Consider the following 22,960-nt stretch of genomic DNA (forward strand, 5'->3'; position numbering starts at 1 on the left):
GGAAATCCGCTTTCTGACTCCGTAAATTCATCCAGTCATGCTATCCAAAGCCAGTACCAGTGCTTAAAGGAAGAGATTTTGAGGACACTGATGCTCATCTCCCTTTGGGTTGCACTGAACTAGTTAGTCCACGCAAACTACTGTAGATTGCTCTCCTGGCGTAAGTTGTGTGAGTTTAAGCTCTTAACCAAAATCGCCCCTGCCTGAAGTAGAGGGCCTACCCAGTATCTTATGTAGCCCCTCGTAACCTTGATTAGAGGCTGAAGGCCCGCTTGGGCTTTTCCGCTCGGTAGCTATGTCTGCAGACTCGTGGTTTTGGGTGGTATGAGTTCCTCCAAAGTCACAACCGACAGATAATATGTCCTCTTGACAACAGCTCCAAACTATAGTTCCGTCTTCTTGCTTGACTTTCCTCCCTGGATGGTATATACAGGGCTCGGAATCGCTTGAGAACGACTCATGGCACTTGCTACAAGTCTTGGTCACATTTGGAGTCGCTCCCTGGACTTGGTCTGCTGGCTGAGTTACAGTAGCTGCATTTGAGGTGATATTGGGAGAGGGCGAGCCTCCAGTCAAGTGATGTAACGGCGGCCGCATTGCAGCTGGACGCGCTGCTTTCTGCGACGAAGGACCAGGACGACGTAATTCACTATCAGAACTAGGAGTTGAAGGCCTGTGTGGCTCGCGTTTTATTCGCGGTATTGAATGGGAGCCGTAGGGATGTTGTCTGGTATAACTTGTCTGGTTCCCTTGAGAAGTGTACCGACCAGAACTGGATGTGGTATGCATAGCTTCATATGCAGCATTTCGGTCGATTTCCATTCGGTGTTGGTTAATCATGTTTCGTGCAGAGGCCGAGTGAGGTGCTAGACCCCGCACAAGCGCGCCAGAGAATGCAGGCGAGATTTGACAAAGCTCTATCAATACTGTTTGCAATGCATATGGGCTGACGGTTGAAATTATCGACTGAATGTGACTGGGATTGATCGGCCGGGCTTGCTGTGGAGCTACAAGATTCCGGCTAGAAGTGGCTGATTGGCCAAAACTCATTGTGCCACGTGATGGTTGGGCAGATGCAGTCTGGATGCGCGATGGCTGACCCGGGTCCGATTTAATTCGTGGAACATGATCAGACTCCTGTTTAACGCGTGGTGTGTTGTAGGTCGGTCCAAAGGATAGATGAGATTGCTGCGGAGGCGCGCGTATTTGTTCTCTCGTGGGTGATGGAGGCCAAGACTCTGGCTCGGGTGAGGAAAGTGTGAGGTCGATTGTATCAGTTTCCGGCCCGTTCCTTTGTGATTGCGACATAGCTAAGTAGGTAAGAATAGAGATGACCAAAAAAGGCCAATTATAACACGACGTGTTGAAAGTCGATGCGGGTGTTTTGCTGCCATGTCATGCTTCGATGGGATGTTTCGGAGCTGGCATGGCCGAAAGCCGATAGGGAGTTAGTGTGGCCCGATCGGGTCTAGTATTGTATGAATCCACTACTAATGTACTTAGTTTGAAGTAGATTCAAGGGCCACCAAGTACGGAGAGAGATCTAACCAGATCTAGTAGATTGGGCTGCTCAGCATACGGCACAAATGCTGGATCAGGGCGTGCATGATCACAAATAACTGGATTGAAAAGGAGTTCTTTGTACCGCTTTAAGTCTTACTCAAAACTTGGGTACACAAAGCAACACGTATGCGTAGCGCTTTGTGCACGAGTGTAGCGCTCAAGTATAGATGGCTAGTCGCAGCGTCTCACAACCGTCCTCGTTGAGGCACCTTGCTGGAAGCCGTCCACTGTCTTATTGTGTAGTCCAAGATACAGTCACGTGAGAGCGTCTAGCAAGTCTATATCCACCGCCGCGTCACTCTTTGCGGTCATGCGTCAAGCCACACATACTACGGCCAAGCGCTGTTTGGCAAGCAACCCGAGATATGAGTCGGGCTTAACATGAATAGAGTATATGCGGGGTGAACCGCAAAATCTCCGGTAACCCGCCCAAGTCGTCCAAGATTTTCCATTGTGGAAAAACAATACCAGGGTGGCAAGGCGCACGACCCACACACGCAGCCTTGGACATACGCGGGTGACAACCAGGAACACGGGCCGGGTCTCTCTTGTATAGCGCCGAAACAGACATACTTACTGAAACGAATTAGCAGGTTGTATCAATGGACCAATGGGCTTTGAAAGACTCCAGGGGTGGAAAGCATACATATGTGCGTCCATATGCCCTTAGTTACCGAGCACCTTCACCTCTCCTTTCTTCCTATTCATAATGCATCCGACTTTGGTATTCTTCCTTTCGCTTGTCGCTGCCACTGCTGCAGCGCCTGCTGAAAATGTGCTTCGACGTGCGAGTTTTGACCGCACGTCAGCCCCTGCCGGTTGTCTGACCGTAGGTGGAAGCGGCAAATACAAAACTGTACAGTCTGCAGTCAACGCCCTCGACAAGTCCACCTCGAAGGCTCAGTGCATATTCATCGCCAAAGGCACCTACACAGAACAGGTCTACATCCAGCAACTCAATTCGCCTTTGACAATCTACGGCGAGACCAAAGATACTAGATCTTACAGCGGAAATACTGTAACCATCACCCAGCGCAAGAGCCAAAACGATACTCCTTCCAACGACGAGACTGCCACACTTCGTGCGCACACTCCCAATCTAAAAGTCTACAATATCAATCTCGTCAACACCCGTGGCCAGGGATCCCAAGCGCTTGCTGTGAGCGCATGGGCTGACAAGCAAGGCTACTACGGGTGCAGTTTCAAAGGCTACCAAGACACCGTGTTGGCCCAGCTCGGCAATCAAGTTTATGCGAAATCCTACATTGAAGGTGCCACCGACTTCATCTTTGGCCAACAAGCTAGGGCATGGTTTGATGGCTGTGATATCGGTGTTCTCGGCGCTCAAGTCGGCTGGATTACTGCCAGCGGTCGCGCAGCCGACTCGAACCCGTCGTACTATGTCTTCAACAAGTCCAAGGTATCTCCCGCTGTTGGAGCTACCGTCTCATCCGGCGTCTACTACCTTGGTCGTCCATGGGGAAACTACGCTCGTGTTGTGTTCCAGCACACCGACCTCAGCAACGTCATCAATCCCCAGGGCTGGGCTGCCTGGAACACCGGCGACGCGAGAACTGATCATGTTCTTTTTGGCGAATACCAAAACACCGGCGCAGGTGCCTCGGGTAAAAGATCATTCGGGCAGACTCTCAAAGCTGCTCTCAGCATTACCGATATATTGGGAAGCAACTATAAGGACTGGGTTGATGTGTCGTACCTGTCTTAGGTCAGTGCGGTAGAATAAAGCTTCGGTCGACGGTGACTTGGCTAAGGGCGGGCGGGTACTTAAGCTTATTTCGATGACAGCATTCTCGAATTGGATGATACCCAGCTGTATGTCAGTGCACGCTAGTCTGCCCAACAGTTTCCACACTCATGGTATTACCGAAGAAATACAGAAAGGACATGAATAAATGTAGATCGTAATTCACAATGACATGCTACATCAAGCCTGTGTCAGCTCAGCATCCACAACGTGAGGTAGTCGCATGTCTGGTGAGGGCTTCGGACTAATCTGGAGCGTCCATGCACTCGCTTTTGGTTCAACGGAATATCCGGATCAAAATAGCTCCCAATCAAAACAAAGCTATCATTGGCAACTAGCCGCATTCACCACCACATAACGAAAAACATTATTTTATATGCAAGAGTATCGGAGTTTTACCGATAGAAGAATACACTATAAGGAAACATCACAATATTCTATAATACTAGTATTCAGATATATGTCTTTGGCATCGCGCTGTTTTCGTGGGTGTACTTTTTATCCAAGTATTTCGTCAGACTAAGAGGGCTCGACCCACTTTGTGGGTCACGCGGCCAGTAAGAATTGACTTTTCGCTCCGTTGAAAGCAACCAGAACAACAGCTCTCTTAAAGAGCAGTTTGCACTCCAACTTGGCGTGATATAGTCTTACCATCCTTGAAGGGATACCCAGTAAACAATGTCATACGGCACGATACAAGAAGCGCCTCCAGCGACGGGACGTGCTCAGGTGCGCTTTGCTCCAGGCACATTACCAGCGGCTGCATCGCCAACTCACGCTGACGAAGACGCGAGCTCCGAAAGGCAGGATGCACCATTATTAGAAAGAGCAGGGTCCGGCATCAAAAGCTTCTACGAGCGAAACTTTGGGCTTTTTCTCGTTTTTCTTGCTCAAACATGCGGATCTGTCGTAAGTTCCATGTCCTCAGCTTCTACCTTGGTCATACCTTGATTGACCCGGCCATAATGCAGATGAACATAGCGGCCAAGCTTCTGGCAAACGACCCTAGTATAAAGTTCCATGCGCTGCAGATCATCTTCATCCGCATGCTATGTACGAGTATCATTTGCTCGATATACTCTTGGTACAAGGGCATACCTGACTTTCCTTTTGGACAGAGAGGCATCCGATGGCTCTTGGTACTACGCGGAACAGCAGGTTTCTTTGGCTTGTTTGGATTGTATTGTAAGTCTATATCGCATTCTTATCGCATCTTTCCAGCTGGCTATTTCTCGCAAAGCGAATCAATGTACAAAAAAAGAAAAGAGAAGAAGAAGAAAAGACTGACTCGTTCTCCAGACTCTCTTTCATGGCTGGAAATTGCTGATGCCACCGTAATTACTTTCATCGTTCCCACAACGACAGCTATAGTCTGTTTCCTCTGGCTCCGCGAACCCTTTACATGGAAGGAAGCGCTCTGCAGTCTCATCGCCTTTACGGGCGTCCTCTTCGTGGCTCGTCCGCCCTGGCTATTCCCGCAGACTCACCGCCCTTCTTCCGATGACCCAAAAGTGCCAGTCCCCTCCGTCAGTCCCGAACAGCGCGCTCTCGCTATCCTAGTTGCCATAGTCGGTACCTTAGGAGCTAGTACGGCCTATGCCACTATTCGTGTTATAGGAAAACGCGCGCACTCTCTTGTGTCGGTCAACTACTTTTCCGTCATCGCGACGCTAGCTTCATTCATCATTATCATGGTGCACCCAGATTTGCATTTCGTCCTTCCTAAGACTATCGTGCAATGGGGCTTCATCGCCATCATCGGCATTTTTGGCTTTTTGCTACAGTTTTTGCTTACTGAGGGTTTGCAAAGGGAAAAGGGTGGCCGAGCTACTAATTTAACATATGTGCAACTAGTATTTGCTCTCATAGTGGAAAGACTCATATGGGGTACTACACCGCCTGTGGAGAGTCTGGTGGGCGCGGTGCTTATCATTGCAGCGGCGATTGCAGTCAGTTTGCAGAAGGAAGCGAGTAAGGGAGAGGTCAAGGTGAAGCAGGTCGAGGACGAAGAAAGGAGGCTGCTGGAGAATCAGGCGGATTGAGGCGGCGAAACCGTTTCTGACGCGTAAGTTTTGTGTAGCTTTTGCTGGACTTGGTTGTGCATGTATGGAAAGTAACGATTTGGCATTGGGAAGGCGTCCTTGTTCATGTCATCTGTAGATGGTTAGAATTACCCGACTAGTTCGTGTACCTAATGCATTAGACACTAACTAAGCCTCGCCCTAAGAAACGCTAATTCGATCTCTTACGAGTAGACTTTTAAGGCTCATTTTCTTGGAATTCTATATGGTTCAAAAGGAAATACTTCTCCACAACTCACCTGGAGAAGTCGCCACTAACGGGCCTCGTTAGCGTCATTGCCTTATCGCCTTATCGAAGCTGCGGGGAAGGCGCGACGCGACTGCACGTCCAACCTCATCATCAGCCCCTGAAAGCCCACGAATGCAATCAAGGCTTGACTGCGAGTGTCTGCGCGACAATAGATGGAGCATATGCATTTATGTATAGCGACAAAATAGGCAATATCGGTAAATAATGACGCGGTCAAGCACGGTCACGCGCAAGCCAACGTACCCCGCGAACTATGATAAGCGGCCGCCCGGAGCTTACGCGGGGATACGGCGACGCCACTGCTCCCTGAAAGCACATCGCCTGATTGTCTGCTCCTCTTCGAGTCTTTTCTCTCATATCGCGCCTGTATCGAATCTCAAGTAGACTGCATTGATCAAAGAACCATTCCTATTCCTATTTGCTAGATTAATCCGTCACTTCATGTGACCATTGTCCGCTATATCAGCTCTGCTCCGAAAGGAGCCGCTGGTGCCTTGCAGTGAAGCTTGGATTGATACAACGGTAAATATACTTCCAATATGTAGCTCTGTAAGCTGACATATGGCTTTACAGTGATCACTCTAGAGTATTGTTCATCTCAGTCCTTCCCGAATTCGCCCTTTTACCTCGACAATGACTTGGTGGCGTCGCGATTCGGCCATCTCCCCTGTCCAGCGCTATGCGCAACGTCTACTCCGCTCCCACGAGGCGGCCCTTCGTACCCGAGGCTTCTCTCGCACACCATCGCAAAATTCCCAACATGGAGACGATAAGGACACCAATCGCCCATCGGGCATGTCCAATCTCGAGTGGGCACAATTGCAACACTACCAGCGGTGGCGAAAGAAGCTGATGGAGGACCCATATCAAGCTCTCTTCGGTGCGAGTAATAGCATGCTAAGTGGGAAGGGATTGAAAGACTGGGAGTGGATTAGCAACTCGTTTCCCAAATGGATGCTGAGGGAGATGAACGACTATGAAAATGCCACGCCACAACCAAAGAGCGACAAAGACATGAAGTCTTCGAAGAGAAATGTGAAGAGAGAAGACATGGACTACGATGGTCCAGAAAACTTCCAGGAAAGGGAATCTCATTTCCCGCAGCCTTCCTTCAGGGCCACGCGAATCGGTGGCGACGATGCCCGTGCTATCGTTTCACCCTCGGACCTGAGAAGGCCGAGTGAGCAACCTCACGTCACAGTCATTGGAGAAAGCATAGAACCGAGTACTGAACCCAAACCCAAGCCTCAATCTTCCACTTCCTCATCAAATGAACCTCACATTTTCGAATCGTCACCTCCGACACCGCCGAAGAGTACACAGTCCTTCAGCGATTACATCAAGAAGTCGAACTCGGATGCGATAGGGAAGATCGAGAAATTGAGCAAGCCTACAGCATCCCAAGGGACTTCTTTCATGGATGGATTTCTCTCAGAAAAGCCCTCACAAGATGAGGCAAACGTCGACACTCCTAAGTTTTCGACTTGGAAGGAAACCGCGCTACAGAGGCGTCTATTGCGAGACGGTTTGATGAAGAAAGACGCCAATAATGAGTCTTCGAGTATCATGCCAGTCGTCGAAAAAACCGAACCTATGCCACCGACTGCAGCCATAGAGAAGCACTCTCCAGCGCCAGAAGTGAAGCAAGCTATTCTTGTCCCAGACGTGCACAAAGAACAAAAGCCCTCGCTCAATGAGCATGTTGACTCACTGAGAGGTCGTACCACACCTACAAAGTCAACATCAGAAACGCTCAGTCAGCTGCCTGAAGATGACATTGACTTCTTGAGTGCAGCTGAGATCCGAGCGTCCATGGGTACGAAGAAGAGTAAAATCTTGAGCGACGAACAAAGGAAAACAGAACGAGCAAACTTAGAAAAGTCTTTTGCTGAAGCACACGTTGAGACTAACGAAGTTGACCCGATGATTGAATCCAAGGTCATCAACGACCAACTTATTCGTCGCATAGAGCGTAAGATGCAGATGCCAGAAGAGCCAAAGGAGATGGATGAACCTCAGCCGGCTAAAAAAGCTGATCAGACATCGACGCTGGCAAACGAGGCCCAAATGGAGTCTAGCATTGAGCGTATGAGATCTTGGCTTGAGCAGGGTGGTGCCATATTCTCTAGCTACTTCTGGCAAGACCCCACAGAAGAAGCAGACGCAAAGAAGACCCGCTTGTTCTTCGACAAGGTGCTCGAGCGTATTCGCAAGGGACGCTCAACCATGCGACAAGTCATTGAGGATCTAGAGACAGATATTCCTGCGTCTAAAGCACTGTTAAAGCGCATGAAGGCCGACGAAGACGTCTTGGACTCTGCAATCCATGCTCTGCGACAACGCTCAGGTAGCGGCAAGATGCACTCGTTGACGCCCAAGAAGGTCCGAGCGATACAGTCCCTGCGTTTAAAGTATCAAGACACGGACAATGATTTGAATAAGGCTTACGCGGCTTTGGAAGAGATCAGCAAATCCGAAGCTGCCAAGAACCCCCCCTTGGCTTTCAAGCAACGACTCGGCTTGTCAGCGAAAATCATCCAGAAAAACGCCCATCTCACACGTTATTTGATATGGAGTCTGCAAGCTCGTCTCGAGGATCCGGAAATCGACCGAAGCATGTTGGTAAACTACAAGGCTGTAGCTAATAGTTTACTGACGCTGAGAGATACCCAAATGGCTTTGTCTCGTTTGGTAGACCGTGCTATGTTGGTGTACGGGGTAGTACCACAGACTGTGGAGAAGGCCGAATTCATGGGCCAAACCATCCTGAATACGCCAAATGAGGATGGGCAGGCGTCTCATGAGGTATCTCCTGGTATGACCATGATCGACAAAGCCCAGCTTCGTGCTAGAATAGCGGCTGAAGAACACCTTGCCAACGAGGTTGATGCACAAAAGTCAGCAATGCGCGGACTGTCAGACGATGGGTATGTGCGGGAGCCAAAGGCCCTGGCGAAGAAGTCATTTGAGGAGCGTAGCCCGCTTGATCATAGCCTCTATAGGCCCTTCGGACCGGTGCTGGAGAGCTTGGGCAGTGAATTGCCTTCAAGAATCGAAGCGACCAAACCTGAGGAAGTGGAACAGAAGTACAACGATGCTGAGTTGGTCGCTGAAGTGCAAAAGGCTTACGAAGATACTTACGGGCCAATTACTGCTGACCATCAGCAGTGTCCAGCTGCTGATGAAGTAAAGCATAGCCAAGAGAATTCTGTCGAGAAGTTTGAGATGTTGAAAGACGACCCTACGGTTAATGAGGAGACTCCTGAACAGGCCGTTTCCACTCAGGCGGCTGAGCCTGAAGTCACCACTTCACAAACTGCAGAGAACGAGACTACCAGCGCACAAGTCGAGGCCTCGACCGAAACCTCTACCTCAACACCTCAATTTACTCAAACATCAACAGAAACCGTCGCTGAGACATCCTCAGCAGCTACCTCATCCTCCATCCCAACCGCTGACCTCCCAACCCACTACACCATCCTAATCCACAACGCTGAAACCAACACCCTCACCCAAACTACCTCCACCTCCCCACCACCCCGCGACCCCTCCCCCACAATCCCCCTCCACACCGCCCTCGCAACCCTCTCCTCCCCCTCAAAATTCATCCCCCACGTAACCCCAGACGTGGAAATCGTAACCGCAAAACCAGACATGCTCATACTACGCAACGTACTCGCCCCGTCCCCTTCCAGCACCCCAAAATCCCTACACGCCCCTGAGCACAGCGACGCCGCAGATGAAGCGGATGTCCAGCGCGCAGGAACCGTAAATCCAATCGATGGTACTACGCGTCTTTCTCCAACGGGATATGTAGGACCTGAGGAGAATCGCGAGCAGCTAGAGAAGGAGTTTGAGGAGCGCAGACGCGCGGCGGAAAGGGTGGTGCTGGGGTCTGGTGCTGAGGGGGAGAATGCGAAGGGGTCAGCGGCGGGGAGTACGAAGAAGAAGGGACGTGGTGCCGGAGTTGTCAAGACGGCGATTTGGGCGGCGGCTGTGTGTTATGTTGTTGGTGTTTTGGGGGAGGTTGTTGCTTAGAGGCTGGGTAGAGTGGGGGATATGGGGAGAGTGGTTTATGCTTTCTGCATATTGTTGTAAATCTTTCTTCTTCTTTTGCTTGTTTCTTTTTTTTCCACTATTTGACTTCCGGTCGTTGTATCTACGTGTCGTTGGATCTACACCGCTCTGGCTTCTCTATTCCATGTCTGGTTCAGGAGTCATTCTCATGTACAAATATCTCGTATCGTAAATGGAAAATACAGTTTCAAAGCACTAACCAAGAAGTCTTTGAAGCGAATTTGGAAATTTGAATGTTTGGTCATTACGAGTTTTTATTCGTTATAGTGATACTTTTTGAGTAACCTGATACCCCGATTGAAATCATACGGCGTGTGTCATACCTTACAGACACTTTTTTTCCCACGTCGGCCCTCGCTAAGAATCTCGATTTTAGTTAGAACCAAAATAAAAAATGCAAAGTCTATATGAGAAAGAGGGAAAGAAAAATAATGCAAACAAGACTAAAAGTGCGGCGTGTTCAGCGCCATAGCCATCATGAGACCCGAAATCATACCCGCAGCGGGCAGAGTGATGATCCATCCGGAAAAGATGAAACCAACTTGCTTCCAGTTCACAGCCTTCATGTCGAAGTTGCACAGGGCAACACCGATAGTAGCACCAGTCAGACACTGGGTTGTGGAAACGGGAAGGGCGAGACGAGAAGCCAGGAGCACGGTAATAGCGGCGCCGAGTTCCATGGAGAAACCACGAGTAGGCGAGACCTGAGTGATCTTATTTCCAAGGGCGCGGATAATGTGGTAGCCGTAGAACCAGAAGCCGAGGCCGAGGAGGAGACCAGCAACGATGAGGATCCAGATGGGGGTGTCGGCTTCCTTGGTGACGGTGCCGGTAGTATAGGTGTTGTAGGAGCCTACCCAAGGACCGACTGCGTTGGCGACTGTGGGGTGATGAGTTAGCAGGTGTTGGCGCATGTGGTGGTGAGGGTTAAGGTTAGGGTTGGGGTTGGGGGTGAGAAGAGTGGCGGCTTACCATCGTTGGAACCGTGGGCAATAGACATCATCATTGCGGAAGCAACTTGGGCGTAGGTCCAGAGATGCTCAACGCGGTTGTCGTAGACGATTGCGCGTGCGTGGATAGCACCGAGATCTAGCCAAGTATGTTAGACATGGTTGTGTAGTAAGGGGAGGTAATGTAACTTACCCTTCTGGGAAACGACATCGCGAGAAACACCCTGGAGAAGAATGAACTTGGTCCAGTTGGCGATCTTCTTGGGCGAGTAGAAAGGCATGTGCTTGACAGGCTCCAACCAGCGCTCCTCTGGCTCGGGTGTGGCGGGGACAAGGTGGACGACAGGACCTTCGCTAGGAGGGAGAGGGTTGGAAAGACCACGGCCAGCACGCTCAACGTCAATGCTGTCACCATTACCAGCTGGCTGGTTATCGGAAGAATTGGGACGAGCGGTTTCCTTTTCGCCCTTGAGCTTGTCTTGGATAGCCAGGCTGTCTGCGGGAGCTGCCTTGGCATAGTAGTCAGTGACAATTTGGTCTCCCTTGCCGGGGAAGTAGATTGGAGGGTTCTCGCGGTAGAGAAGAGGGCCAAGGGGAATGTGCCAGACCCTCATTCTAGCGTCGCCCTTGACAAGACGGCGATGGAAGTAGGGAACGAAGAAGATGAACGCAATAGCGAGGACAGCGGCGAAGACACCGAGGATGATACCACAGGCCATGCCGGGGCCCATTTCTTCAAGGCTCTTGCCGTTTGGAATCTCGTCAATGATGAACAGAGCGAGAATACCAGCAGTGAAGGCAAGGTAGAATGGGATCAGGCGGAGACCCCACTTGAGAGGGTCCTTTCGGTGGAGCACACCAAACTTGACAGTCAAGAACAGAGCGGCCGAGAAGGCAGCGGAGATGAATGGCGCAATGACCCACGAGGCAGCGATTTGCGAGATGGAACCCTTCTTCCAGCCCCAGCTAAGAGGCGACTGAGCAGCAATACCAGCACCAGCAAGGGCACCGACGACGGTTTGCGTAGTGGAGACGGGCATACCCATAAAGGTAGCGATGGTGAGGAAGGTGGCAGATCCGACTTCAGCGCAACCCATGGCCAGCATGAGCGTAGCAGGGGCAGGCTTGAAAGTTTCGAGGTCAAAAATGCCTCCCTTGATGGTACCGGTGACACGTGCACCGAGTGCGACGGCACCAAAGAACTCTGTGAAGGAGGCGAGGACACCGGCCTGCCACATCTTCAGGGTGCGGGCAGCCACCGAGGTGGCATAGGAGTTGGCGACATCGTTGGCACCATTGGAAGCCGACGAGAAGACAAAGGCGATGGTGGTGATGGCAAGGATCCAGTTGTACTTTTTCAAGGCGGGAGCCATGGTTGGGCAAAGGCGGCGAGCTGTTGCGCCTTTGGAACTGGAACAAGAGAAATGTTGCGAGGTGATCGGGATGAGGAACCACTGGGTGGATTGGGTACAACTATCTTATATAGACAGCACTGCTATTGAGAGAGTGGGAGCTTGGCTGTATGAATTCGATGCCAGTGTACCCTGAAGTGAATGACAAGACCGCGGCATGTGGGTATGAGACGGAGAGGCAAAGTGGATCGTTCCAGCCACGGCATCATGCTGTTTAGACCTGGCCACGGTCTATCGACCAACAGGATGTGTTTTTTTCTGGGTCTATAGTAGGAATTGTGGAGTGTCGACAATGGCAGAATGGCATGCCATTGGCGTATGTAGACGATGCAAAGGTGGGAGCGAGAGCACGCGACCCACTGCCGCTTCAGGGTCGCGTATACAGTGGAGCCAGGTGTGCGACGGCATGGCAGTGGGGAGGGGGCGGGGATGGAGTGTGGACGAACGAGAGCTGGGGATACAAGCACGTTGTCCTCGACGTCGCGCTCGGGGCAGTTTGCCATGCAATCCGCCAAGTGTGCCCAGGAATTTTCTAAGTCCGCCCTCGAAATTTCTGCTACCGCCAAGTCTCGCCCTCTACTCCTATACACCGCTCCGCCCACCAATCAGAGTACTTCCTCGAAGCATGCGTTCAACCTACAAGCTTACAACTCACGAGAGGAAGACTGTACTCGACGCTGTTATTTGACGCCACAGTAGAAACCCATTGTTCCGCCTTGCCGTCTATCCGTTAAGCATTCCGGACTCCGCCATGGCAATCTTCAGCAAGCTTACCTTATGTACCATGACATGCTTCTTCCCTAAGACGAGTTGCGTCGCCTCCCTCGACATCACTCCATCTACAGGAGACGTTGCCTTTTTTGGACCCACCCACACCACATGTATATCATAGTGCATGGCCATACAGGCACATCTCCCACCACAGACATCAGCCCATATGCTTCAGTCCAATGTACGCCAAGCACTCTGCCTCAGACAGCCCAGAATGAAGCATCTTGCAGCCCATTTGTCGTCACTTGGCTCCTTGAAACCCGCCATGTACCAACGTCATGAAGCACTGCAGTATACCTATAGCCTTGGTATTCTAATCCTCGGCATACCTTACATGTCGAGAAGCTACCTTGAACTGTTACTCTGCTAAACCAAGATCTGCATCTCTGCGCATTCTTCCGACATTCTGCTCGTCAAACTAGGAATCCTCAAACTCGCCTTGTACAGCCCTAGTCAACTTGCCACAAGAACCACTTGTCAACTCGCCACTAGTATTCCGAGAACTTGGTGAAAAAAATTAATTTTGACAATGACCACTGGCTACCGACACATGTCTCTTTTCACCCCGTTCTCGCCTATAAAAGCTGCATATGCACGAATTCGAGACCCGCGGGATCTCCGCTGCACGTCTTTCTGCCCGTGCTGCCGAGGCCGTAAGGCGCCACTCTTGGTATCCTTGGTCCACTCTTGGTCTAAGTGCAACTGTAGATTCCTACCCTTTCTTCTCTGGTGAGTTAGGCGTTCAAACATGGCTTTCCAAGCATTACGTAGACTTGTTTTTCCTTGAGTAGTCGATACGAAAATCAGACATCACAACGCCCTATATCTCGTTACGACTGTATTTTTGCCACACTCTCTAGATGAATCCCTTACAAGCTATCATATCAAAGAATGGTTGTGCGCAAGGGCTAGCAGAAGGGGAAAGGCGTTACATGTCTACCATTCTAACACTGCCTGATACAAAGATACTTTTTCTTCATCCAGCTTTATGTAGTCTATCTAACACAACATCGGCCAGCCTACACTTGATACATACGATCCATCTTTCTTGTATTGACGCATCTAATTAATCTACATCACACGCACATCCACACCCCGCACCGTTTCACGTAACAAAAGCAAAAGATGAAATCTGAAACCTCCACATTCAGGATTTAAAACAACATCGAGGCATACACCTCGGCCTACGAACTTTACCATACACTGCCACTATACCAAGACAAAGTATACGAATCATCCAATCTCCCTCAAAAAAGCAATTGCGCATATCAAGCACCCAAATTACATTGGAAAATACGCCCTTGCCTCGATTTGCATATCACAATTAGCAACAAGTCTCCTCACTTCAAGGAGCAACAAAAGAACGAAATGCAAACCAACATTCACTTCAGAAGGTAACAATCACCGCAATGCAGCAATCCCGTAACTATTCCTCCCACCAAGAAAGCGACATTGGGCCCAAAGAAAGGAATGCTGTGAGCATACATAGCATGGAGTTGCGCTTCCCCCCCCCCAAAAAGAATCCTTGCAAGCGCCCAACCCCCCTACTCTAACATTAATACTTCTAAGCACCTTTTACATTACAATAATTCAGATAGATATATACAAAAAGTTACATAAACCCTACTCCCTTCCCAACCCTCCCATCCCTCTCATCACTCACACCGATAAACACCCCTCAGGCCCGCTACCTCGCCCCCTTAACACCCCAACTAGTCTTGCTCAACGATACACGGATGCAAAGAGACTGTTTTTTTTAACCCCCCCCCCCCNCCATGAAATTTCTACATGACAGCTGGTAACGATTACAAGAACAACGTAAAACAATGCTACATCCCTGCGTCTGCAGAGATTAGTCATACGCGATGTGTCTAGATGAAGAGAAAAGGTAGTTTGGGGGGGTGAGAGTACGGTTGTTGATCCGAGGGGAATCTGGATACATGGAGAGAGAGCTGGGGGGATGGGAATTACAAGCGGTATCTGCTATTCCGCTTTGTACGCTTACGCTGTCTTCGCGCCCCCCCCCCCACCCCCCCAATTAGATATCAGTGTAAAGGAGAGATAGGGTGACCTGTGTTTTACTTTTTAGGGTACACATGTGGGTGTTGCGATGATAAAGGAGTAGTAGTAGGATTACGGTAGAGTTTTCAGCTGAAGTATTTCTCTCTCTCTCTCTCTCTGTGTGTGTGTCATGATGGAAGGGGTGTTGAGGAACATTCCCGTCAGGTTTAAAAACAAACCGTACGATTGTTGGAAACGAAATTGTGGAGTGAGTGGAACGTTTATTGAGACGGGTTAAGCAAGGTGAAGACGTAAGATGACTTTTGACGAGCCTAGGTCGCCAGAGTGTCAAACTCCACATATCCCCCCGTCCTGTGTCTTCAACTCAACAGCAATCAGACAAGATACGAGTTTTGAAGAGTGGGATATGGGGTATTCAATTGTTGCTAAGCTACCCAAGAGGCCGAAAAAAAAAAGATACGAAGCGTCCAATTTTTTCTCTCTCTTTCTTCAAGTCACCTCGTGTATGTGTCTTCCACGAAAAAAAAAGAGAAACATGTTGCCTCGCACAAAGTCCGAAGACAGCCTTTCTCCCCATCTCAGAATCCTAGAATACATCTAAAGAATCGAAACAGTAACAACAAAGGAAAAACAGCTGCATGCAGCGATGGCGGTGACAGTGATGATGAGCCCTTCAAGCTCGATGACGGTGGGGGCGGCAATCTAATATGACTATGCAATACACAAAAAAAACTCTATAATGGTTCTCATAGCGTGGCTTTTCCCTTCCGAAAAACAAGAAAAGAAAAGCACACCAGTGGGGGTAGGTGGGGGTATCAAAGAAAAAGAAAAGACAGAAAACTTTCTCTCACTCTTCTATATGCTCGCTGTTCAACACAAGGAAAAAGGAAAAAAAAGCGTATAGGCAAGAAAAGGTTGCGTAGGGGCGTGAGTCGTATATGAGGCATATCGTTACACGTCCTTTTTTCTTTTTTTCTTTTTTTTGTTTCTCTTCTAGTTCTGCGTCGCATACATGTGCAATTGGTCATGCATTTGGGGTGTCAAATGACGAAATGATTGTTGCTGGTGGTGCATGAGATGCTGTTGATGTTGGAGATGCTGCTGGTGTTGCATTTGGAGATGAGGCGGTTGCTGTTGCTGTTGTTGTTGTTGTTGTTGTTGTTGTTGCTGCTGCTGCTGCTGTTGCGGCTCAGGTGTGTGCCGCATGCCCATTACTGCAACAGGATAATCCGCATTCATGTCTGGCATGGTTTGGCTCATACTCGATGACGGCCTGGAATGAGTGGAACTACTCCTAGACGCGCCTAGCCGATTACCAATCTTATGAAGGGGTTTCGTGATCAGCTGACCAAATGACGGGCGGTCGTAGTACTGCGATTCTTCGAATTGAGGTGCACCGCCGAAGTAATTCGGGTATAGTGCCTCTAATGGGTTAGGAGGAGCCTTGGCCTGATCAATGTACTCGTTAGGGTACATTTGAGCTTGCTGAGTGTGATCCATGATTGGGGTGTGTGTATTTGGTGTGTGCATTGCGGCCGTAGTCATAGCCGGTGGGAGATCGGGTATAGCCGGTTGCGCTACATCAAGGTAATCTCCAGGATCCACATCCATGTAGCTGATACGGTGGTTTGTGTTGTCGCGAGCGGGCGACTGTGGCTCCATAAATGGCGAAGATGCGCAATCATAATTTGGTATATGCGATAAGGAGTTGATGGCGCGGACCAATGCCGCATTTACAGTTGCAAGGCGAGCCCGTGCAACGTGCGGATCAGAATTTCCAATGAGAACATGCATTCTCTGCTCTCGTGATAACTTTTCGACATTTGGTACAGAGTCCCTGGATGGCGTGACAAAACCTGGGGGTAGCTGTTGGTCGACGGGATCTAGTTGCATGTCAGAACGTAGGCTCAAGGCAGTGATGAGAACCTCTTCTCGGCTCGGTCGGAGATCACAGCATTGAAGCTTCTGTCGGAGGATCCGTGTGTTGTCAGGACACCAGCTGATCTGTGAGCGGCTCTCTCGGAGCCTTTCGTCCAGACAGGCAATCAATTCCTTCCAAGTATCGTAGAGAGCTTCTTGCCGAATCAGATTCCGAATGACATTCGAGTACTTCCACTGGTCTATTGTGGCGCCGTTCTTCATGTGTTTTGCCACATGGTCGCATCGCTCATCCCAGCCGATGCTAACCTCTTTGCACTTGTCGAAACCGCAGCCGAATACCCGTCGAGGGAGGAGGGTGATGCCAATGTCGGTCAACGATGGCAAGGGCCGGCCGGTGTGATAGCGCTGATGGTGCTTGATGAAGTCCTTTTGCCGATCAAAAATACGGTTGCAGCCGTTGACAATGCACGGCCAATCTTCGCCTGTTTCATGCATTCTCATTTCGTGCTTCTTCCAATCGGACTTGGCCTTGAAAGTCTTTTGGTTCTTTTGTTCGGCACAATAAGTGCAGAACATGTAGGATTCGCCCGTTTGGCTTTGCGACTTGTCATCGTCGGCAAACAAGACGGGAGAGGCGACACTGAGGTTGTCTGTTGGTGTGCTGCTTGGCTCAATCTTGAGGTCGAGTGGACTGTCCGTGTCCGAAGACATGGCAGCAGGCACTGGGCGGGTGGGGTCTAATCCAACTGGATACGAGCGTGGCTCTGGTCGCTTTGGCTGGGAGCGCGACGAAGATGACGAGGCCATGGGAGAATGCCTGTTGCTGTTGCTGCTCGACGAGGAAAATGTCGACGTCATTGACAGCCGGGAGCGCCATGATGAGCCTGATGAAGAGGTGGCGGATGAGCTGACGGTGCTGGTGGACATGAAGGACGAGGCAGTTGAGTTGCGGCCTGGACTCGGTGAGCGCATGGACAGGAGCCAGCCAAAGAGCAAAATTACATACGTGACTCTAGGGCCTGTGAAAACATTCGCTGAATCAAATGCGGAGGATGCCTTGCGAGCAGGGCCTCGATGTGTCGCATGGATTCTTCTGGTATTTCGACATTGTCGTCCATGGTTGCGGTGGAGCCGCTTGCTCGTGGGGGAGAATGGGCCTCGCGAGCTATTGCAACATCCCAGTGGACCCCGCGCAGCCTCGAACTTACAGGCGACTGTGGAAGCGCAGTCAATGAAGGTGGATGGGAGGTGGGGAAGTTGTCGAGGTGTTTGGGGGGAGAGTGACAGCCAAGGAATGGAGGGTCGTGTATCCGAGCAGGCATCCGCTACTGTTGGTGCGACAAGTTGATATACGGGCGGGATCACGTCGCCCAAGATTGCAGCGGGGAGGGCGGAAACAGCACTCTTCTAGAAGACGTATGGAAGGATCGTAGAAGCAGCTAAACGGGGGTTGCTCACTGGGGCGCTCGTGCACAATGCCGACAAGACCACGCACCCTGGTTTTGGCCTCAAAGCTGGGGCAAGGCTGAGGGTGCTGCAGGGTATGCCAGTATAGCGTGTTTGAATGTGGCGCGACGCGGTGCGGCTGGTCGAGGGGGCCAGGACAAGGTCAGAGAGACGAGGGTGAAGGGCAGCGGCGCGATAGACTAGACTTGCAGAGAGAGTAAGTACTGGTGCGGCCAGATATGTATCTAGATATGCACCTGAGTGCTGGCGTTGACGGCTGGGCTCTGGTGTGTGTGTGTGTGTGTGTGTGTGTGTGTGGCAGGGCGTATAGGTTGTGCAGTTGAGGGCCGCACGCACCCGTGGACCGTCGCAAAACGGGATGGTAAGGGGCTCGCAGTGCGGTACCTGGATGACGCGCCGCTTAATGGATTGCCCAAACGGGCGTGGTGCTGCCATTCTGCCATGGGGGCCCTTTACTGCACCCACAAGGGCCCTGATGCCATTTCGTTGCACGCGCCCACCGTCGGCACGCCGTCGCCGCTGTTGCCCACACCGGCCGGCTCACCAGCGCGCGAGCGAGTGAGGGCTCGTCCTGCCACGTTGTGCACGAACGGGTGGAGGTGTCCTTGCTGAGTTCGCCCAAGTGTGCCAGGAGTGCGTAGTACTTTGTTTCCTCACCCACAACGTCTTCTGCCCACCCAGGCCCACAGCACAACAAAGGGCTCGAATGCCATGCATTCCCCCACTCTCCCCCCCACTGACTGACTGACCGATCACCAACCAAGACAGCTCTCAGTGGCGGAGGCATCGGAAAGTGCTGACGGCACGACTGTGCTGCTCCGTGCACGTCTTGCGCCGGCGATGGGGCCTAGTAGGTGTAGTGGTAGTGACAGTGACAGCGATAGTCAGGCCAGTGGAATCATGATCGTGTACTACCCTGCCGTCGAGCGTGGTGTGTGTGTTTACCTACCTACCGTGCCTTTGCGGTCCTTTGTCGCTAGCTGCAGGTGCTGTCATGGCATGTCCCAGCCCATCCGCGGAGGAGAGTGCAATGTTTTAGGACCACGCCACAAGGTGGGTTGGGGTCCATGGCTGCTCCAACTAGGCGGACCCATTGATCCTGAAGCCATTTGCAGAGCTAACGTCCAGTGTTGGCGGTGGTTGGAGTGAGCAATGGGCAAATGGGCGGCTGCCAGTGGACGCGGTTGCGGACGCGGACGCGCATAGCGTGGGGATAGGGTTTGTTGTCACGTGACTTGACGCGCCTTCTCCAAGCATGACTCCGACCCTGACGGCGCCTTCCAGCTAGGTTTGCGGGCGTTCACCCCCATTCTTCCCCACCATGGTCGCCCTGTCTCTCCAATTCTCCAACCCTGGTGCCCTCGTACCTGCTGGTGTCTGTCCTGCATCCAGACCCTTTTCTCTAAAAACGGATCTTTGCACTACCCGAAAATATCTCTCTCCATCCGTGCGCCGCATGCCGTCGTTGGTCAGTACGCGAACGGCGCAGGTCGCTGGGTGACCATACCAAGGCCGTCTCTACTCAACATGTCCAGTGACGATTTTTACTGCCCTGAGACGCGGAACACTGTGACCATGGCCTTGTCATGCATGCATGTGCTTTGAACTATCCACGCATGCAGTCACCAAAAACAGCAGGTAGATCAGGTACGTACTGCGCAAGTAAATAAGCACCCGACCCGACAGCAGAGAAACTTGCGGCGACTATGCCCTCCCTAGCCGGCAGAACATCACCGCTGTCACGCATGCCGCAACCTATCCATGGCCAATAGACAAAGTTCCGTTAGAATGCGCTTCTGCTATTTCCAGCATCCAATCATGTCCGTCTAGGCACACGTCCGTTGCGCAGCATATGCATGTAACTAGCAATCCGAAGCCCAGCGGCAGTTGCATGGCAAGAAGAGCCGCTCTCGACTGGCAACAGCCGCAAGCTGCATAGCACTCACCCCATACCAACCCGAAAAACGGTAGCCTGGGGTCTCTCCGCCCACCCGACTTTCCCTTTTCGCCAATCCGCACTCGCTTCAACACGCTACGTAACGTCATTTCCTCGATCAACAGAATAGCCTTTGGAGCTTGGACGCGATCCACACTCGCCTATGTCCGCGCCGCACTCAATCGATTGCGACGGACACGGCAGAGGGACACATGTGCCTGTATTTAACCGTGAAGCCCTACCCGTGAAACCACTAGGCACATGCCGCCCGGGGTGATGTAGTCCGGCTGCCCACGGAGCTATCACGGAGCTGCTACCGAAGCCGACTCAAGCCATTCCCACTAGGACTACTTTACACCGACGCAAACCTCGAAAGGGGTACATGCCATGGCCGGAGCAGAAACAATATTACACGTTGTTGTAGGCATATTTGCTGCTGACACGATTACAAGGTTAGCTAGGATCTTGTAAGCCACGAGTGACAGACTCTATCTTGAAGAACCTAACTAGGCCGCCTGTATTTATATTGCTCTGCCTTGGCTCAAGAAGCTTCCTTGTTTGTATATTGATAAAGCTTGTTGGACAAAATGTCTGTGCAAGTTTCACAGACGGAAAAGATCTTCTCGCGCAGGGTCACTTACTCTCCATCTTGTCCAAAGAGATTTGACAGAATGCAAGAATGGTCTCATGTCAAAGCCACCTATTCCACTTTCTCTTCTACTTGGAAACATTACTACATCTTAAAAAATATATATGCAAAGAAAAATCAAATATATACAAAAAACAAGAAGATTCCACACATCCAACACCCACAACTAACTCACAAACTTGCCATCACAGTCAAAGTCCCCCTTTGTCCTGAAATTGCACGAACTAGGCTTTCCACCTCCCGTAACATGCACGTTATTAAACGTGAAATCACTGCAACTTCCCTCTCCACACAGAATATAGTAGTTGCGTCCCTCGCGCGTCGCCGTGCCCCAGATATTCTGCATGGTGATATTCTGGATCTTGACGCCATTCGTCGGCTTTCCCGTTGGGCCACCGTTGAGGTAGTCCTGCTGAATATCAATACCATAGATGGAGATATTCTCCAGAAAGATATTCTTGAACAAAATATTCGAAATGGAACCCGTAGTGTTTGAGTTTGACTTGATCCTTGCTCCGTTCTCGGCGTTGAGAACAATGGAGTTTGTAAAGGAGATGTTGTTGACGATGTTATCTACGCTTGATTAGTAACATGCTCACGTGAATCTAGCTCTACTATTCCTCTTCTGCACATGAAGAAAGGAAGGAAAAAAGGAGAAAGGGAAAAAAAATACTTACTCGACTTTCCACCAACCGATCCAATCGACAACCCATGACTTCCATTACACCACATGTTATCCACCACCACACCATCCCCACTCGTCACCGCAACACAATCATCCTGATTTACAACCACACTATCCCTAATCCTCACCTGCTTACTACTCGCGACCCCAAACCCATCGCTATTATGCGCCGCCGCCAACCCATTTGACACATTATTCGGCGCATAACCCTCTGCATTATCCAGCCTAATACGATACACATCCAAGTCCACACTATTCGTAATCGAAAAGCAGTGCACAGGGTAATTCTTGATGTAGATATCGTGAATGGCAGAACACCCAGTCACGTTCTTGACTTCGATAAAGTGGTTGGGCTTGATGCGGCCACCATTGCTGCCAAGCCCATCCCACCATGCGGGGCCGTTGCCGTTGAGGACAGCGAAGGGGGCGGCGGTGATTTCGATGTCGGTGCCGCTGACGACTATAAAGGGGTAGTTTGCTGCGGCGTACTCCCAGAACGTGGTGCCCGCGAAGGTTACTTTGGCGCCACGTTGCAGCTTGGAGAGGTCGATGGTGCGGTTGCCGGGTACGCGGATGTTGTCCAGGGTGATGTGCGTGCAGGCGGCTACTGCCGCGGGGATTTGCGTGTATTGGGTTACATGGCAGATGGGGTTGAAGGGTGGCGGCGGGTGTCTGCGTGGGCAGTTTGAGGGCACCGCAGCGACTTGTGTGGCGCTGACGAGAGCGAGGAGGGTGGAAAGGTCTGGTTTGGGGAGTGGTGTTGTTAGATACGAATGTTTAATCTCTAGTACGGGCCATTGATGGTGGGATCAAGAGTGGTCTTACTATTGCCCAACATGACTACTACTACTTTCAAATCCTTTAGTATCTAACAACAACAAAAAACACCCAACGATAAAATAGGTGTTAAAGAGTGAAAATAGATAAAAAAACAACCCAGGGACCTAGCCCCGTCTATCTAAATACCTCGCAACTACCCTACACCCTGCAATCCGCCAAGCGGGTCTCGCTCACCGTCCTTATTTCCCGGCACGCCGCTAAATTTCTCATTACTTACCTTGCTCCGCCTTTTGGTAATATCCCCTGCCGCTCTCTCTCGGTGCTTAACAACAACAAAAAAAGCCGCCACTAAGCTAGCTCTTTCAATTATCTGGATTCACATTCGTTATCTCTTTTTCGCCCCCGCCGTTTGGCCCCCAATATTTCTGCATATGTTATATGCAACAAGCATGCCCAAGCATCGCAAGCGAGGCTTAATCACGCACCCAAGCCTGCGGAGCGAGGGCCCCACTTTCTGCGCCTGTTGGACAGGGCTAGAAAAAAATGAATCGTTGGACGGGTTTTATTTGACGTACGTTTACATGCCCTGCCCTTTTTTTTCATTTTCCATACACAACGAAAGTAAGATAATAGCTTCAAAAAAAAACCCCTACACATCAGTTTCTTATGAA

The 22,960-nt window shown here is 50.8% G+C and overlaps 7 protein-coding genes across 7 annotated transcripts; 3 read left to right on the plus strand and 4 right to left on the minus strand.

Moving 5' to 3' along the window:
• Positions 1-183: 183 nt before the first annotated feature.
• Positions 184-1,308, minus strand: COCCADRAFT_34827 (uncharacterized protein; the record flags this gene model as incomplete). The annotated part of the gene is made up of 1 exon (XM_007711799.1): positions 184-1,308. One exon carries the CDS (start codon positions 1,306-1,308, stop codon positions 184-186), a length of 1,125 nt encoding a protein of 374 aa, XP_007709989.1.
• A 964-nt stretch (positions 1,309-2,272) lies between these two features.
• Positions 2,273-3,289, plus strand: COCCADRAFT_24390 (carbohydrate esterase family 8 protein; the record flags this gene model as incomplete). Its single annotated transcript, XM_007711789.1, has 1 exon — positions 2,273-3,289. The coding sequence occupies one exon, from the start codon at positions 2,273-2,275 to the stop codon at positions 3,287-3,289; it is 1,017 nt and encodes a 338-aa protein (XP_007709979.1).
• A 717-nt stretch (positions 3,290-4,006) lies between these two features.
• COCCADRAFT_3122 (uncharacterized protein) lies at positions 4,007-5,370 on the plus strand (the record flags this gene model as incomplete). The annotated part of the gene is made up of 3 exons (XM_007711774.1): positions 4,007-4,237; positions 4,300-4,513; positions 4,628-5,370. 3 exons carry the CDS (start codon positions 4,007-4,009, stop codon positions 5,368-5,370), a joined length of 1,188 nt encoding a protein of 395 aa, XP_007709964.1.
• A 922-nt stretch (positions 5,371-6,292) lies between these two features.
• Positions 6,293-9,697, plus strand: COCCADRAFT_24392 (uncharacterized protein; the record flags this gene model as incomplete). The annotated part of the gene is made up of 1 exon (XM_007711790.1): positions 6,293-9,697. The coding sequence occupies one exon, from the start codon at positions 6,293-6,295 to the stop codon at positions 9,695-9,697; it is 3,405 nt and encodes a 1,134-aa protein (XP_007709980.1).
• Positions 9,698-10,179: 482 nt separating this feature from the next.
• COCCADRAFT_3124 (uncharacterized protein) lies at positions 10,180-12,059 on the minus strand (the record flags this gene model as incomplete). The annotated part of the gene is made up of 3 exons (XM_007711775.1): positions 10,180-10,616; positions 10,709-10,825; positions 10,880-12,059. The coding sequence occupies 3 exons, from the start codon at positions 12,057-12,059 to the stop codon at positions 10,180-10,182; spliced, it is 1,734 nt and encodes a 577-aa protein (XP_007709965.1).
• Positions 12,060-15,884: 3,825 nt separating this feature from the next.
• On the minus strand, positions 15,885-17,890 carry COCCADRAFT_34832 (uncharacterized protein; the record flags this gene model as incomplete). Its single annotated transcript, XM_007711800.1, has 2 exons — positions 15,885-17,725; positions 17,779-17,890. 2 exons carry the CDS (start codon positions 17,888-17,890, stop codon positions 15,885-15,887), a joined length of 1,953 nt encoding a protein of 650 aa, XP_007709990.1.
• Positions 17,891-20,990: 3,100 nt separating this feature from the next.
• On the minus strand, positions 20,991-22,347 carry COCCADRAFT_3126 (glycoside hydrolase family 28 protein; the record flags this gene model as incomplete). The annotated part of the gene is made up of 3 exons (XM_007711776.1): positions 20,991-21,397; positions 21,502-22,251; positions 22,335-22,347. 3 exons carry the CDS (start codon positions 22,345-22,347, stop codon positions 20,991-20,993), a joined length of 1,170 nt encoding a protein of 389 aa, XP_007709966.1.
• Positions 22,348-22,960: the final 613 nt, after the last annotated feature.

Source organism: Bipolaris zeicola (genome assembly GCF_000523435.1).
Source record: "Bipolaris zeicola 26-R-13 unplaced genomic scaffold scaffold_34, whole genome shotgun sequence".
NCBI classification, from domain to species: domain Eukaryota; kingdom Fungi; phylum Ascomycota; class Dothideomycetes; order Pleosporales; family Pleosporaceae; genus Bipolaris; species Bipolaris zeicola.